The sequence below is a fragment of the Mesoplodon densirostris genome, chromosome 1, assembly GCF_025265405.1.
Source record: "Mesoplodon densirostris isolate mMesDen1 chromosome 1, mMesDen1 primary haplotype, whole genome shotgun sequence".
NCBI classification, from domain to species: domain Eukaryota; kingdom Metazoa; phylum Chordata; class Mammalia; order Artiodactyla; family Ziphiidae; genus Mesoplodon; species Mesoplodon densirostris.
This window is the reverse complement of record NC_082661.1, coordinates 234,368,114-234,387,124: the sequence shown is the minus strand read 5'-3', so window position 1 is coordinate 234,387,124 and position 19,011 is coordinate 234,368,114. Positions and strand designations below refer to the sequence as shown.

General features: G+C 42.5%; 1 protein-coding gene across 1 annotated transcript in view; it reads right to left on the bottom strand.

The window, feature by feature from the left end:
- FHIP1A (FHF complex subunit HOOK interacting protein 1A) overlaps positions 1–19,011 on the bottom strand; it is a 100,742-nt gene that overhangs the window by 16,324 nt on the left and 65,407 nt on the right. The window contains exons 5-7 of the mRNA XM_060095220.1: positions 17,920–18,087; positions 12,351–12,430; positions 1,478–1,668 (exon numbers count right to left, since the gene is read on the bottom strand). Of these exons, the coding sequence (XP_059951203.1) occupies positions 1,478–1,668; positions 12,351–12,430; positions 17,920–18,087 (439 nt within the window). The remainder of the gene's footprint in view (positions 1–1,477; positions 1,669–12,350; positions 12,431–17,919; positions 18,088–19,011) is intronic.

Here is a 19,011-nt window from a genome sequence, read left to right as displayed (position 1 = left end):
AACAACTTTTTTAGTAAACAAAAAAGACATCAATTTTTAAATACGCTTTTAAAAATGACAGTTGGGTAGGAAAATATAAGATATGCATACTAGTTTACCTAACAGGAAAATATACTGAAAGTACAGCTTGTTACACTGCCACGTAAAGTATTAATTTCCACGATACACTGTATCTTTATTTAAAAACTAAGAATCAGTAAGACAACCTTAATTTCTAAGAATTACATTTATACCAAATATGCTGATATTTTCTTAGTCAAGTAGCCCAGCTCTTAGACAAAATACTTTTTATCGAAGAGGACTAGAGCTGGGCAGACAGAATGACACTGTTTTGGGGGATATCAGAATATAGATTGGAAACACGGAAGTCAGCACGAGGCCGGGACCATGTCCTAGTGGTCACAGGATAGGCAGACCCCTCCTGAGCTGAAGCAGCCTTCTGACCACCAAAGACACACACACGCCCCTTTGCTGCTTGCCAGAGGGAGGGCCGCAGTTGACACCGGGGGGCCATTTAAATTTTACTTGTACAAGATCGGCTGTGGCTGGCAAACACCAGAGGGTACTGTGACTTCTGGGACAGTAAGTATTTATGAAAAACCCCTCATGATGTCAATCAAATGGATCATATACTCTTGCCATATCAGATATTTCACATTTTAGAATGATATATCATTGGCAGGCAAAAGCATCCACAAATGGGTCCCTTTGGAAATTAACATAGGGGCTAATTCTGTCTTAGCTATAGCCACCCTCCACACCCGCAGCCCCATGTTGTTTAAAAAGACACACGGGTACACTATTCACACTGGACTCCGAGGATGGCGCTAGGAAGCCTAGTTAAAATAAAGGTCTGGGAACACTGAGTAGGTAAGAGCTGGGCACGTCAAGGAACACTGATTCCCAAATATCCAGTACTCTTTACAAAGCAGAAAAGGACCCCCAGGTAGTCAGTCATAAAAGAAATGGGACTCACTGCATCATTCCCTGTCTACCTAGAGACAGACACATCCAAGGAGATCCTTTTGTTTAAAGATGACCACTCGAGAGGTCCTCCCCTGACAGGCTGGGACCTGGGACCCTTCGCTGCAGTGCCTGGACCTGGACAAACATCTCTTTGGCTCCTCCAGCAACAGAATACAAAGAAACTATAAGGGACTAAAAATAACTGTGCGCCTTCACAGTTGGGGCAAACTATGAACAAGAAGATACAAAAAGGCCAAAACCCAACTGCCACTTCTGAGGTGTCAGGGGCAAAAGCAGGGCCCTATATTTCACCAATTCGCACCGCCCCCACCCCACTTAAGGGACCAGCTCGCCCCACCTTGGGGAGCAAAGCAAGGGAAGCTGTTTCTTGTTTTCCCTCCCTCGGGCTGTAACACGAGTCCCCATAAGGCCTTGCCTGAATTTCTCACCTGGCCTCTCTTCAATTTCTATTGATTAAAGAATCAAGGACCCAGGTCGGTAACACTCCTACCTGGACTATCATGCGTGCACTTTGACCAGAGAATATAATCCCTCTCTTGGTTCCCAAGCGTCAGGGTGATCCCGCTGGAGCAGCAGACGGGGGTCAGGGCGAGCAGCTTGGCCGCAGAAACAGAGTAACAGTCTCTCTCCTTCACAGCCCACCTCTGACTCAGCATCATGTGATTGCAAGGGATCAGATACCTGGAAAGCCAAAAAGGGCCAGCGTTCAGTGTCTGCAGGTCCGTTCCCAGTCCGCCACCACCTAAGCCACGATCGGGACCAGTCACAGCCAGGGTGGCTCATTCTCTCCCCACTCTCACTCCAGCCATCCCACCAGCCCCCGGGGCTCACTCCCGTGCTTAAAACTTGTCAAGGGCTTCTTTCTTCTGACGCGGATTTAAGGGCCTTCACAGTTTAACCTCCACAGACTTCCCCATCTTCTAATGGATCCGCTCTCCCTCTGTGCCTCCGGGCCTTTGCACCTACCCTAACCGTCCCCTGCGAGGTGCTTTCCCCTCCCCCCGCCTGACAAATGCCTTGTCATCCTGCAGAGTCTGGCTTCAGTGTCCTCTTCTCCGGGAAGGCTTCTGGGCTTCCTACTCCAAGATGGAACTACCCTCTCCCTCCACTATGCTCACAGCTTTCTACTAAGGCACTATTACTGGAATCACAGTCATTTCGGGGTCTGCCTTCTCAACATAATGTGCTATCAGAGCACGCACCTCCTTCAAGAGTTTTGTCTCATGATCCCGGAAACCCTGGCTCAGAGTCGGTACTCACTGACCGCAGTTGCACAAAAAGGCAAAGGGGCCCGTCGTGGTGCTAACCTCCTCTCATATTCTCGCGGGTGATCACGAGAACACATTGTGCTACACGTGTGCCATCACCAGTTCCAAAGGGTGGGTGTGTGTCAGGCAGGGGCAGGAAGTGCCCACCCCACCAAGCAACCAATGGTCCAGACATGAAGGTGTCCTTCAGTTCTGCTCAGGCCTGACGCTGTCTAGCCGGAGACGGCAGCGCACCCCACAGGTTAAGGGTTCGGTCCTACAAGGCTTCCCCCGACACCCCCAACACACACACACACGTCAGACGCCACTCACAAGTCCAGGCTGTCACCTGTGCTTCCGACTAACCGGCTATACATCAGAGGTGCCAACGACCCCCCTCCGTGGGTTCGATTAATTTGCTAGAGCGGCTCACGGAACTCAGAGACATTTTACTTACCAGGTCGCTGGTTTATTACGAAAGGCTGTAACTCAGGAACAGCCAGATGCAGAGATGCACGGGGCAAGGGTGGGGAAAGGGCGTGGAGCTTCCATGCTCTCTCCAGGCTGCCTCTCTCCCAGCGTTCACCAACCCAGAGGCTCTCCAAACCCGACCGTTGCGGGGCTTTATGGAGGTTTCATTATATAGTCATGGTTGACTGAATCACTGGCCATTAGCGCTTAATTCAACCCTCTCCCCTCTCTGGATATCAGGGGGATGGGACTCAAAAGTAAAAGGGCAAAGACCAAATATATATTTCTCCTTATAAATCACAACATTACAGTGGCCAAGGACTCACCAGGCCCAGTTTCACACAGAACCCTTTTGGGTGGTGAGCAAAGCATCTCAGGATCATTATGAACCTGGAGAGGAGAAAACCTGGGCAATCGTTTCTGACACACTTGGAGCACACCAGCGGGCTGTGTGGGTAGAATAAAGTGTGTTGAAATGGCTTCCTTTCCTAACAGGGAGACAGACCATACTGTTTATTTAAACAAAGATGGCACAAATGGGATGGAGGCCTCACGGCCAGAGCCGAGTGTCCCACGTTTGTGCAGGAGCCGACTCCAGAGACCCCGAGCCCGTAGGCGAACAACCACAATCTTCAATAAACCAGAATGTTCTTATTTCTGTATTTAGCTTTTGAGAGAGACGCAGTACAGAGGAAAACAAGCTGCGATGACGGATTCAGTGAAAAAGATAAAAGTACCACTTCCAGGGCATGGCTTGAGGCCAGTAAACATTAAGCCGCCTCCCACAGCTCCTGGTGGTCCAGAAGAGGAAAACCTATGTTTGCATTAATGGCTGAGCCACTGCAAGTGCCTGAGTCAAGGAGGAAAAGAGACTTAATTCTCTTCAGAGCAGTTTACACTTAGGGTCCTAATAACGTCCACGGTATAAAATGGCAGACTTGCCACTTAACCTTCTGTTCTCAAAAAATAAATCAAACCATGCCTCATTCAACCTAAACCTCAGCTAGGTGGCCAGGGAAGGGGGTCCCAGTCTCCCCTCCCCGCACTCATGGGCATACAACACACACTCACACTCACACACACACACACACACACACACACACACAAGCCTAAATCCCTCTCCCTAAGATGTGGCGGCATCTATTTGCATAAGTTCAGTTGCATGGGAGTCAAAGGTTCTAAAAACAAAAAGGAAAGATTGGGGCGGGGGGTGGGGAAGGGGCCAGATCTGTTCTAATCCTTAGCCCAGCTTTGGGGACTTGTACCTGAGCCCTATTGCAGAAGAAACAGATCCTGTAGGTAGAAGATGAAGGAGCTCTTTTCACGAGGATCTGTGTGAGCAGAGATGCTTTGTGGACCAAGAGGGAGGCAGAGGAGAAAGGCCTTCTCCCACCTGTCTGAAGCCAGCGCAGCTCTGGCCCCTGGAACACTCAAGGGGACAGCGCCGCTCCAGCACCAGAGCGCCATCCCCGTCCCCAGCACTCTCAGGAGGGGCGGGGACACAGCAGGGACAGAGGGGACGCAGCACCAGCCAAAGGGGCTCAGCAGAGATGATGCTGCAGCAACTGTCTTGATCATGAACACACGTAAGGCCCCTCCCTGGGGACCCGCCCCAGACGTGATGGCTGACGCTTTGCAGGGGGCCAAGGTCTTACATGAGGAGCAGGGGTGAGAGTGAGGAAAACCCATCCTGTGGTTGTTGACGTGAACGCTTCTGCTCTCACAGGCGAGTGAGGCTCAGGGAAGTTCAGATTACATAGGATTTTTATTTTTTTCATGGTTGAGAAAAACTTTTTATTTATACAGCATACATATAAGTTAAAAAGTGGGAGAATGTTAACAATTACTGAATCTACATACAGAATACGTGGGTGTTCATTATACTATTCATTCAAATTTTCTACATATTAAAATATTTCATAATAGAAAACTGGAACATAATAAAATTAAAAGGGGCCTAAATGCAATGAGGTACCCAAGAACAGGTCCCTGAGACAAAAAAAAAAAATACATTAGTAGAAAAACTGGCGAAATCTGAATAAAGTCTGTACTATAGCTAATATTATTGTATTAATGGTAATTTCCTAGTAAATGTGCCATGGTTATATAAGATGTTAAGGGGAAGCTGGATAAAGGGAACTCCCTATACCGGCTGTGCAAATTTTCTGTAAATCTAAAATTATTCCAAAATAAAAAGTTATTTTTAAAAGGGGGCAAAAAGCTAGAAGTTTTCATTGATTTTTTTTTGACAGAATACATGAAATAGGACTACTTCTTAATAATGCTAGTCAATCAGTAAGGAAAATAAGTGATCAGTAACCCAAAACATCTGACTGTAGGTCTTCCAAGAAAGGAAAAAGGACTAACAAACAAGAATAGAGTGCTTTACCATTTACAAATGGTGAATACATACATTCCATTTGACCCTCACAACATGGCTGTGAGGTAGGCAGCACAGATATTATTCCCATTTAACGGATGAGGAAAGTGAATCTCAGAGCAATTAACTGATGTGCCCAAGGTTCTACAATTAGTAAATAATTTGTATTCATATCAGTCTTTGGCCTAAAAATTCAGCACACCACCTCCCCTCAGACTTGCCTACCTACTTCACAGGGGTAACGAAGATAAGATGAATTCAAGGCTAGAAAAACACTTTGAGGGAAATAATTTTCCACGATATATGGCTCCTTCCCCTTCTCGTCCCAGCTTGTGCGTGAACACAGAATTTTATATTGCCTCTGTTCTGTGTTCAGCTAAGCAACTAAGTAAGACAGGGAACAGTGTGATCCTCTTTAAAGTTATATAAATTACAATCAGGGTAACTGCTATTATAGCAAGTTGAAAAACAACACAGAAAGGCCAATGTGCAACTATACAGGATTTATTGTATCCTTATTTTCATCATTAATTATTTAAGAAACAAACTGCTTCAATGCTTTTATATACTGCAGGAACTCAGTGACTGCTTACAGCTCAAACAAAGCATATTTCATGATTTAAGTTGATAGATGTAGACTTCTACTCTTTGTTTGAAGCACTAAAACAAAATGGAACAGTGGATCAAACCTAATAAAGCTATTTATCAAATATCACCAGTGGGTAGCTTGAAATTATATTAGGATAAAGAGTTACTGGGAATTTGCAACTCTGCAAATACATGCTTTCAGTAGAAACTAAGAACTTTCTTCTGAGTAAATCAAATAAAGGGAGATCCCCCATAGGTTGAAGGAGGAGGTTCTATAAAATTGGAATAGGAGAGTCAGTTCAAATGAATAACACCCCTGTATTCAAAGCAGTACTTCTACTTCTGTGCCTTTAAAACGAAGGATTATCCCAGTGGGAAGAGTGGGAAAACTGTACACTGACCCTCTGTCTCTCCGTCATTTACACAGAAAGATGACAAACAGAATAAAGTCAGAAGCTCCCCAAGCGTCAAACATCAAATACACCACCATGTATAAAACAGATAGCTAGGGTTTCCCTGGTGGCGCAGTGGTTGAGAGTCCGCCTGCCGATGCAGGGGACACGGGTTCATGCCCCGGTCCGGGAAGATCCCACATGCCGCGGAGCGGCTGGGACCGTGAGCCATGGCCGCTGAGCCTGCATGTCCGGAGCCTGTGCTCCGCAACGGGAGAGGCCACAACAGTGAGAGGCCCGCGTACCGCAAAAAAAAAAAAACAAAAAAAACAAAACAGATAGCTAGTGGGAACCTGTGGTATAGCACAGGGAGCTCAGCTCGGTGCTCTGTGATGAGCTAGATGGGTGGGATGGGGGGCAGGGGGAGGTCAGTCCAAGAGAGAGGGGACATATGTATACATATAGCTGATTCACTTCATTGTACAGCAGAAACTAACACAACATTGTAAAGCAATTATATTCCAATAAAAAAATAATAAAGTGGCTGTCGATAGCAGAAAAATCACTTAGGAATTTAGTACAGATGTCTGTCATCAAACTATCTCTCCATTTCAACTATATTTGCCTAGGGTGGGATTTTATTTAAATTCAGGAAGCAGTAAATATAATCAGAGACTAATAAATGGCTTTAGAGGCTCAGATTACTCAAAGCCATCCCAGTACAGCAGGAAAAATATATTCCCCACATTGTCCTCCTTTTTTTCATTATTTCCCCAACCCTCTGCAACCCTGGGTCCATTTTCTATTTTATTGGATATTACTCATTAAAATAAATCACCATCACTTCTGAAACAATTCAGTGATAACCAATCAATAACAAAGGACACACATTGCCTACTGCTACACTGACAATAAAAACAAACAAAACAAAGCAGTGAAGTATGATGAAGTAAGCAAGGTGTTTCTTAAGAGATGACGATAACCTCAGTAATATACCAACAGGTAAAAATCTTAAAAGCAACGTTAGTGAATTTCAAAAAGCTCGTTTGTTTTTCAGAGGCATTCTGGCTGTGTTTCTCCTGTTCATCTTACCCTAGACTGGCATTTTTTCTCCCTTCTCCTCCAGACACCCAATGCCCACGTAAGATGCGAATGTTCCTGAAGAGAACAACAGGCAGCTTCTCTTCGAGCAAAACAGCCTCTATCTGAACACAACGGGCGAAGCAGTTCATAAACCTGACAAATGACCAGCACTCCTGAAAGAAACACCCCAACCAGAATATTCAGAAATGGCATTCAGGGTATTAAGCAATTAAATGTTGCCTAAACTGGGAAGTGCCAAGAACATGCAGTTGATCTGTCACTTCACTGCTTGTCAGCATTTCCTGCCTGCCTTAGGACTATCATAGGTCACATCCCTGGAGGTGGGCAATTTCTCCTTGGATTTCCTGCTCCCTTAAATAGCCTCTCTTTTGGGGGACCTTATTTCAACTTACTTTTCTAATATTTTGCTAAAGGAAATAAACAGATCAGTTACAAATGGATTATCACTTTGAAATGTCAATAATTAAGAGTATTTGGGTTGCAACAAAAATTGATGCAGTTTATTTAGCATGGAACAAATAACTTCATTAAAAAGATTCACATAATCTTCACTGCTCTATTGCCTCTCAGATCTACAAGTTTGTCATGTATATTCGAATGACTACAGTGGCAACAACAAAAAGGACAGGTTATAAATCTATTTTTTAGGTCCCTTAAAGTTTAAATGACTAGAAAAATAAGGATTTTTCATTGTCCTTGCATTTGGTACAGATTCTAAATCAGAAAAGACATTGTTTTCATTACAGTAACCCCCCGCCCTTATCTGTGGAAGATACATTCCAAGACCTCCAGTGATGCCTGAAACCACGGATAGTACTGAGCCCTATATATATACTATGTTTTTTTTCCTATACATACATACCTATGATAAAGTTTAAGTTATAGATTAGGCTCAGTAAGAGATTCACAACAATAGCTAGTCATAAAATAGAACAACTATAATAATACACTGTAATAAAAGTTATGTGAATGTGGTCTCTCTGTCTCTCAAAATACCTTATTGTGCTGTACTCACCCTTCTTCTTGTGATGATGTGAGATGATAAAATGCCTATGGGATGAGATGAAGTGAGGTGGACAATGTAGGCCTTGTGAGGCAGGCTGCTATCAACCTTCTAACATATAAAGGAGGACCATCTACTTAAGGTGATCCTGGATCACTGAGCCATGAGGACGTTGATGGCTGGATATCAGGGGCAGACGATGTCAATGGCTAGGGATCCTGCGTGGGACGGCGTGAGATTCCATCACAATACTCAGAACAGCGCACAATTTAGAACCTATGAACTGTTTATTTCTGGAATTTTCCATTTAATATTTTTGGACCACATTTGACCCTGGGTAACTGAAACCTCAGAAAGTGTAACCATGGGTAAGGGGGTTCTACTGTAGTTTAAAATGTATATTCTAGAAAATTCCCCTCCCTGAAATTTGTGTAGTGCTTTACAGTGTTTCAAAACATTTTCACAGACATCACCACAGTTGATCCTCCCCAAAACCTTATGGGATAGCAAATTCCAAAACCAGAATAAGTCAAGGGGTCCTAACTGGATTCATTACACCCCATCACTCCAGCCACCATTGTTCATAGCCTTGTTCTCATATTTTTAAATCTCCTTATGTCTTTCTGCTGCAAATTTAGTACTAACTTCTTCAATAGATCTTCTAGTTCATTAATTCTCTCTTAATGTGTATCTTAAATGCTATTTATACCAAACACTCAATTTTTCATTTTAATAATTACAGTTTTTACTTCTAAAAACCCCAGTTGGTTCTTCAAATCTGCCTGTCATTTTTGCTTGATTATCAAAATGCCATTTTTATTTTAACAGAAAGAAAGTAACAAGTACTGAAGAGGATGTGGAGAAACTGGAACCCTGTGCACTGTTGGTGGGCATGTAAAATGTGCAGGTGTTATGGAAAACAACAAAAAAATTTAAACAGAATAACCATATGATCCAGCAATTCCACTTCTGGATATATACACAAAAGAAGTGAAAGCAGGGTCTTGAAGAGAGATATTTGTACCCCCATGTTCATAGCAGTGTTATTCACAACAGCCAAAATGGTAAGCAATCCAAGGGTCCAGTGGCTAAGATCCCACGCTCCCAATGCAGGGGGCTAGGTTCGATCCCTGGTCAGGGAACTAGATCACATATGCTGCAACTAAAGATCCCGCATGCCACAACGAAGATTCCACATGCCACAACTAAAATCCGGCACAGCCAAATAAATAAATAAATATTTCAAAGTGTCCATCGGCAGATAAATGGGTAAACAAAATGTAGTATAAATAACATAACATTATTCAGCCTTAAAAAGGAAGGGAATTCTGACACCTGCTGCAATATGAATGAACCTTGCAGACACTGTGCTAAGTGAAATAAATCAGGCACAAAAAGACAAATACTGTATGAGGCGACTTACATGAGATAGCTAGAACAGTCAAATTCACAGAGACAGAAAGTAGGATGGTGGCTGCCAGGGGCTGGGGGAGGGAGAAACGGGGAGTTAGGGTTTAAGGCGTGCAGAGGGTTTGTTTTACAAGGTGAGAGCAGTTCTGGAGACGGATGGTGGCAACGGTTGTACAATATTGTGAATGCATTTAATACCACTGAACTGTACGGTTAAGATGGTAAATTGTAGGTTCTGCGTATTTTACTACAATTGAAAACACTTGTTAAATGTGGGGGGCGATCAGCAGTTCAGAGGACAGAGACCAGGAAGCAGAGGCTTCCTGCGCGTCTACCGCGTGCTGACCTCTGACCTCTGCATCTGCCCACCCCCCACTCACTCTTCTCAGATTCCCCCAGGCAGCGCGACAGAATTAGAAATACAGGAAGTATTAAATAAAGGACAACTACTATTATTACGGTCTCACCATCATCCTCATTAAGGAAGCAGAGAAGAAACTCAGGCTCAGAGCGCAGGACCCACGGTTACGCCCAGCACTCTTTCCATGACTCCATTCAGAACCTGTGAGCACGTGCCCTTCAGGCGCTTTCCTGGGAAATGATGGGTCCTTACTCGCCCTGGAAGTCACAGCCCTGACTTGGATGCCAAAGTATTTCAATCACGAGCTGATTTCTTCACCTTCATAAGGCACAGGTCTGGGTCTCAAAAGATGCTTTGACCTGTACAACCTCTGAGGACGGTTTTTACAACAAGTACCGCCCTACGAGTAGACAAAGGCCACTGAACAGAAGTGTCCACCCCCTGGGTTCAGTCTCCCCTGGTGACCCAGAGCTGGGACGCCGGGCCAGGCTTCCAGGTCCACTGAAAAAGACAGCTGCTATCCATGCCATCAAAGAAGCAGCATTCAAGAATCTAACATCTGGGCTTCCCTGGTGGCGCAGTGGTTGAGAGTCCGCCTGCCGATGCAGGGGACGCGGGTTCGAGCCCTGGTCTGGGAAGATCCCACATGCCGCGGAGCAGTTAGGCCCGCGAGCCATGGCCGCGGAGCCTGTGTGTCCGGAGCCTGTGCTCCGCAACGGGAGAGGCCACAGCAGTGAGAGGCCCGCGTACCGCAAAAAAAAAAAAAAAAAAAAAAAAAAGGATCTAACATTTAAATATAATCAGGATTTACCCTTGTTGGAGGCACAGTCTGGTTTGGGGCAGTAAAAGGCTCTAATGAGTTGCTCTGATGGATTTCTTTCAGGCCCTGCTAATGCACTGCTACATCAGTAGAGACTTGATGGGAAGCAAATGTAATCCTTTTAGGACAGATAACTAATGCTCCCCCAGACTCCCAGGGTGTTTCTTTATGAGCGGATTTATTCTTTGCTAATGCCCTAAGATTAGTTACTGATGACCTGATCTAAACCCCTAACAAGTCCAAAAGCTCTCTTTAAACTAAAAAAATTAATAGGTGATACTCTTCCATAAAAGAGTGACTCCGTAAGGCCACCGCCGTTCCACCCACCAGCCCCCTGTGGTATCTGCATCGCTCCCTTTTGCGGGACACCACGTCTACACTGCAGCCTTCCTCAAACCAGTGGTTCTCAAACTTAGCCTCGCATCAGAATCCGCTGGAGAATTTGTTTAAAGCACAGCTTGCCAGGCCCCACCCACCACCAGAGTTTCTGATTCAGCACATCTGGAAGAAGGCCAAGAACGTGTGTTTCTCACGAGATCCTGGGGGATGTCTCTGCCGCTGTTCCCAAGATCGCACGTCACCACCCCCTTACTTTTCCACAGCCACTTCTGTGGGAATGCTGGGCATCCTCTTGGAATGCCAGCTCCTCGGTAATTCTGCTCACGTCATGTCTAAACCCCAGTGGGGACCAGGGGCAGCCCAGGTCTCGTCCCTCTTGCACTGCGCTGAACGAAGGGGTCAAAAACAGGGTCTAAGGAAGGAGAGGTGGAGGGTGTGCCCGAGGACCTGGTTGGCTCTTTCCTTTTTCCTTCCACACCACCAGAGGGGAGTGAGGGAGCACAAGCCCTCACCAACTCTCTTCCTTCATAAAAGGAGATGCTTCTCTCAGGAACCCTGAGAAGCAGAGGCAGGGGCAAGGCAGGATTTGGTGTTCCTGAGTTTCCTGCCAAATGACCAAACTGATGTTGTCTTAATAGCAGTCCGCTTTGACTCCTGTCTTCAGATACCAGTCCCTTCATGAAACCTTTCCCGCCTGGACGTCTGAAGGACACACCTTTTCCGCCTTGTATACGTGTATGTCCTTTCCAGTTCGTCCCCTCCATGCCTTATTCCCTTCTGAATTGTACACAGAAAGTACTCATTAAATATTTACTGAATTTAATTGAAACATACTCACAGGTCAGACAGTGAGCACTGTACCATTTCTAAAGCAAGAGTCATAGAAATTATACATCAACAGCATTTAATATTTAGAAACGTTGTTTTCAAAAACGAGTCCCCTAAAAATGTACTTCAGGAGAAAGACATGCAGCCACGGACCAGAAGAGCGTTCATAAAACTTCTGAAAGTTTCCAAACATTTATTCTTCCCAGGAGCACATGTCTAATATAATGCATTTGGCCCCCTAAAAACTGGTAACAGTCAAACGAAAATTAACCTTGGGAAATAATGCAGAAATTAAATTGATTTGCTCGATGATTTTCTTTCTTAGAGGCATGGCCCTTACTTCACTTATATTACCAAAGAAAAATGTAATAGCGATAGTGTAGAGCTTTCCTTTAAAGGGAACAAAAGGTGGCAACTCACCTTAGAATTAGTTGTAACATTACATCTTCACAATGTAAACCGATGAGAGTTCTAAATAATGCCAGGGACACCACACAAAGCTGGGAAGCAAGAAAAATATCTATTTCAGATATTGGAAGGACAGCTCTACCCCAGACAGATGGTAAATAAAACAGAATTACAAAATAAAATGACCCTTTTCTTTTTTAGCAGTCTTAAGAAAAACGTAGAATTACCCTCCTAATAAAATGCCTGTGCTCATACTTCCAACTTGTAAAGATCCAGATAAATATGTCCCCTACAATTCCCCAATACACCCACACCCAGACACCCCCCCCCCCACACACACACACCATCTCCTATTTATGTCATTCGTTTTCCTAGTTATTTTCAAATACGACACTGGTTATTTGCAAGACAGGGCTAACAGAAGATTGCATAGACCCCAGCCATCTCTCTCTCTCCAGAGTCCTCAGCCCTAAGCCTCAGCTCTTCTTGACTTATCTCTTGGCTTTGGGGCAAACATTCTCCTGGGTTCCATTTCCCATAGTGCTGAGGGGTGATGATATACTTTCCTAGGATGTTCATTAAAAAACAAGATTTCTTGCAATCTCTGATTTCCAAAAAGGAAAGATAAACTGTCCAACAGAGAAGGTTCCCAAAGGTGCATTATAAAACCACCATGCCTTTTGGGAGTAACTTTTTGCTGTTCCATCAGGCCAGTTAAGTAATTTAGGCTCTCATTCTTGTACCGGAGAATAAGGGCTAGCCTGTGTTCTAGGCAGGACAGGTTTACAAGCTGGTCAATGAAGTCCGTAACGGTGTTGTAGAGAAAGAGCTGTACTTGGCGTGCCCCAAAACATCTCTTGTGCTCAGGACAGGTCACACCTTACAGTTAGGCAGAAGCAAATACTTCATTCCGTTCCTTCCACGCCTTTGCACATGCTGTCCCTCTGCCTGGAATGCCTTCCTCTGTCTCCTCTGCAGGATAACCCTACTTATTCTCAAAGACTGACCGTAGGCATCACCTCTCCTAGGAAATGTTTCTTCTCTTTCCCCCAGGATTACCACTCAACACCCCCTTTCCCCAGTCCGAGTCCTCTCTATATGTTGCCATAGTAACCTGGGCAAATCACTGTCAAGGGTGCTCAGCACCCTGTATCTGTCTTTTTATTACTGAGTCCAGGGAGTTCATTATTCTACATACAAGTATCTTTTCAGACACATGATTTGCAAAGATTTCTTCCTATTTTGTCAGCCGTCTTTTCAATTTCTTAATGGTGTCCTTTGAAACACAAAAGTTTTTACTTCTTTACAGATTTTAGATTTCTTCTTGAATCAGTTTCAGAAGTTTGTGTCTTTCTAGAATTTGCCTGTTTCATCTAAGTTACCCAATATTTTGGCATGCAGCTGTTCATAGTATTCCCTTATAATCCTATGTATTTATTAACTACACTTTTTATCAATGCATACAGATATCATTAACTATGAAGAAAAGAGAAGGCATATTTATTACAAAAATCAGAATCATGGTTATTTCTGCAGGAGAGGGAGAGGGTTGTAATCAGAGAGGGCTACCGAGGGGCTTATGAAGTGTTGGCAATGTTTCATTCTCCCCTGAATGATGATGACATGGTGTTTTCTTTACAATTAAACTGTATATTTAGGCTTTATACAGTTTTGCTCTGTATGAATATTGTATCTCATTATAAACTCTGACAAGGCATCATTCCACTGGGCAGAAGCTGCAATAGTAGTTCTCAATGTCTGGTCCAAGTCTTCCCATGGGTACAATGGATATAATCCTTTTTAGTTCTATAAGGTCAACAGGAATATCCCCTTTCATTCTGGATTTTACTAATTTGACTCTTCTCACTTTTTTTCTTAGTAGTCTAAAAGCTTGTTAATTTTGTCAACTTTTTCAAAGAACCAACTTTTTTATGAGGTTTTTTGGTTTGTTTTTATTGAATGAAAGATTCTTTAAATTCTATAGTGCTTTACAATTTTCAAAAGTTTCACACACATTGATTCCATATAATCCCATAATATCTCTTTTCCCCCCTACCCCTATATTGCCTTTCCTTCCTTCCCCCTCCCCACTGGTAACCACGTTTGTTCTCTATTGAGTCTGCTTCTTTTTTGTTTTATTCACTAGTTTGTTGTATTTTCTAGATTCCCCATATAAGTAATATTAAGACAGTATCTGTCTTTCTCTTATGACTTATTTCACTTAGCATAATGCCCTCTAAGTCCATCCAAATTTTGCAAATGGAAAAATTTCATCCCTTTTTATGGCTGACTAGTATTCCATTGAATATATATATACCACATCTTCTTTAACCATTCATCTGTTGCTGGGTACTTTGGTTGCTTCCATACCTTGGCAAATGTAAATAATGCTGCTATGAACATTGGAGTCCATGTATCTTTTTGAATTAGTGTTTCTTTTTTTTTCAAATATATACTCAGGAGTGGAATTGCTGAGTCATATGGCAGTTCTATCTTTAGTTTTTCTGAGAAACCTCCATAGTGTTTTCCACAGTGGCTGCACCAATTTGCATTCCCATCAACAGTGTAAGAGGGTCAAAGAACCAACTTTTGGTCTTGTTGATTTTCTATTGATTTGGTTGTTTTTCTAGTCTTCATTTCCTTAATTTCTACTCTAATCCTTATTATTTCCTTCCTTCTGCTTGGTTTGAGTTTGTTCTTCTTTTTCCAGTGTCTTAAAGTAGAAGGTTAGGTTACTGATTTGAGATTTTTCTTCTTTTTTAACGTAGGTGTTTATAGCTATATATTTCCCTCTTGGCAGTGTTATACTGCATCCCATAAGTTCTGGTATGTTGTATCTTCATTCTCATTTATCTCAAAGTATATTCTCATTTCCCTTGTGATTTCTTCTTTGACCCATTGGTTACTTAGGAGTACTGTTTAATTTCTCTTTCTGTCAATAAATTTTAATTTCAATCCATTGTGGCCAGGGAACATACTTGGTATAATTTCAATCGCTTTAAATTCATTGAAAGTGATTATCACATGGTCCATCTTGGACAGTGTTCATTCCATGTGTACTTGAAGAGAATGTACAGTCTGCTGCTGTTGGGTGGAGTGTTCTATAGATGTCTGCGCTAGGTCTCGTTGGTTTACAGCATTGTTCAAGTCTCCTATTTCCTTATTCATCTTCTGCCTAGTTGTTCTATCTATTATAAAAAAGTAAGGTGTTGAAATATCCCACAACTATTGTTGTATCTTCTATTTCTCCCTTAAATTCCATCAGTTTTTGCTTCATAAATTTTGGGACTCTGTTTTTAGATGCTTATATATTTATAATTGTTATATCTTTCCAAGGGGTTGACCCTTTATCATTATAAAATGTCCCTCTTTCTCTCTAGTAACATTTCTTGTTTTAAAGTCTAATCTGTGGCTTATTAGTATAGCCACTCCAGCTTTGTTTTGGTTGCTGCTTGCATAACCTATTTTTTCTATCCGTTAACTTTCAATCTACTGTTATCTTTGAATCTAAAGTGTAACTCCAGTTGGCAGCACATAGTTGGATCTTGTTTTATCAAGTCTGAAAATATCTGCCTTTTTTTTTTTTTTTTTTTTTTTTTGCGGTATGCGGGCCTCTCACTGTTGTGGCCTCCCCCGTTGCGGAGCACAGGCTCCGGACGCGCAGGCTCCGGACGCGCAGGCTCAGCGGCCATGGCCCACGGGCCCAGCCGCTCCGCGGCATATGGGATCCTCCCAGACCGGGGCACGAACCCGTATCCCCTGCATCGGCAGGCGGACTCTCAACCACTTGCGCCACCAGGGAGGCCCAATATCTGCCTTTTGATTGAATTTTTAATCTATTTACATTTAATATTATCATTATAGTTGGATTTATATCTGCCCTTTTACTTTTTGTTTTCTATATGTCTGATGTCTTTTTGTTCCTCTATTCCTATTTTACTGTCTTCTTTTACATTAAGTGAGTATTTCCCCCACTGTAACATTTTAATTCCTTTAATGATTTTTTTACTATTTTTCTGAGTTACTAGTGGTTGCTCTAGACCTTACCATATACATCTTAATTTATCAGACTCTACTTCAGATTTATACTAAATTAATTTTAGTGAAATACAGAAATGTTACTCTTATATAGCTCTATTCCATCTTTTTTTTTTTTTTTCGGTACGTGGGCCTCTCAGTGTTGTGGCCTCTCCCGTTGTGGAGCACAGGCTCTGGACGCGCAGGCTCAGCAGCCATGGCTCATGGGCCCAGCCGCTCCGCGGCACGTGGGATCCTCCCGGACCGGGGCACGAACCCATGTCCCCCGCATCGGCAGGCGGACTCTCAACCACTGTGCCACCAGGGAAGCCCACTCTATTCCTTCTTACCCCCCTTTGTGCTATTACTGTTATACACATTACATCTACATATGTTACAAACAATAACACTGTTAATTATTCCTTTACCTTTTTTTGCATTTTTAATAGAGTTTTTTTCTGAAGTATAGTTGATTTACAGTATTATATTAGTTTCAAGTGTACAACATAGTGATTCAATATTTTTATAGATTATACTCCATTTAAAGTTATTATAAAATATTGGCTATATTCCCTGTGCTGTATAATGTATCCTTGTAGCTTATTTATTTCATAAATAGTAGTTTGTACCTCTTAATCTCCTACCCTTATCTTGCCCCTCCCCTTTTCCTCTCCCCACTGGTAACCACCAGCTTGTCCTCTACATCTGTTTCTGTTTTGTTAAATTCATTCATTTGTTTTATTTCTTAGATTCCACATGTAAGTGATAACACACAATATTTGTCCTTCTCTGTCTGACTTATTTCACTCAGCATAATGCCCTCTAGTTCCACCCATGCTGTTGCAAATAGCAGAATTTCATTTTCTCTATGGCTGAGTAATATTCCATTGTATATTTATACCACATCTTTATCCATTCATCTGTTGATGGACACTTAGGTTGCTTCCATATCCTTGCTGTTGTAAATAATGCTGCTATGAACATTTGAATGCATGTATCTTTACAAATTAGTGTTTTCATTTTCTTCAAATATACCTTTGCTTTTAAAACAATAATTGCACTTAAATAGACAGCCTTTGGGGAGAGGGTTGCAAAGGATTACACTAATGGTATAGAGGATTTTCAAAGTTAATCAGAGCACCAAACTAAAGAATGACTAACTAAATTCACAACTGCCCAGACTTGCATTTCAAAACACTTATGGACAGAAATATGATCTCTAAATACCCAGACTTGATACACTTTGGTTCCCTGGCTTTACCTGAACTTAATTAAGCCCATATGCTCCCCTGTACCTTGTCTCCTCAGAAGCACATTCTGCTGGTTCTACAGAAGAAAGTGCCAACCCAGACAAATTGAGAAAAATGGTCCTATGAAAGGCAGTAACTCCCACCTCCCTGACAGAAGGGCTCTTGATAGCAAAACAAATTATCTAGTTCATCTCTTCCAAAATAGAAACGTAATGGCTGAAAGAAAACAGAACATTCATAATTTTATTCCAAAAACAAACTCTCCTGAAATCTGTCTTGAGCTATAAATTCCCTTCCTCTGGGGCCTTCCTTACCCGAAATGGGGTGTTGATTCGGCTCGTGAGCGTATCTAGGATGTGGACGTTCTCATGCTGGTGCAACAGGATAAAACGGAGGAAGATCTCAAGTAGCGCTGGCTCAGAGATGCTACGCAGAAAAAGGTCCAGATATGCAGTTGTGGTCATGACCTCCTCCACAGTCACCTGGGACCAATGACAGAGTGAGCACAGGTGAGCACCCCCTCAATGCTCTGGTACATGCCTCCTCAATGGCCCCCAGCCTCACCGCAGTGACCCCATCAAGGCAAGAACACGCCTGCCACAAGAACACACTTCAGAGCTTCATCTGAAGCCCATAACCTATTCACATTCCACAAAAACTCATGCTGCTTCCGCCCTTTAATTCAGTAAGGGAAAAGCAAAGGCAGAAAGAAGCAATTCAAGTGTTCCAACAACTCTAATCACCAGATGCAGTTTGAACACCATCAAGATTTTAGTGTGTAATCACAAAGGAGAAAAAAAGATAACAGAAAGTATTTCCATGGTCAGTAAGGGATTAATTAGAAAGCGCAGTACAACTTGTTTCATTACTAGTCATTCAATAAACCTTTATTGGGACCTGCTACGCACAAGGAGCTAGGAACATAAGAACATATTTTCTGTCTAGGAAGTTGGGTTATATATACGCTCTAGCAAACAAAATAATAATATAATAAATAGCAAATGAGAGGTCCAGACACAAAATGCTGCTGAACACAAGATGTTCAGATATGTTTCTGGAAAATTGTAAGCCAAATTTTTATAACTGAATAATATATATATAAGTATTAGTTATAAAGTGCTATAAGAGTTTACTGCTTATGAAGTAACTGTGACTTTTTTTAATAATACAGATTACTATTTTCTATGTGGTGTGATTTTCCCACGCAGTAAAACATTGATCTTTCAGGAAATAGAACCCTCTGAACAGTCAAGTTTTTCAAAGAGCTGAGGATTTGATCCTTAAAGCATCAAAATTTTAATTTTACACATTTTTATTGGGAATATTTTAAGAGCTAATATACGTTTCTTTGTCCTCCTAAAAGCAGCATAGGGGTCATCAATTGCCTTACCGTCTGTAATATAGAA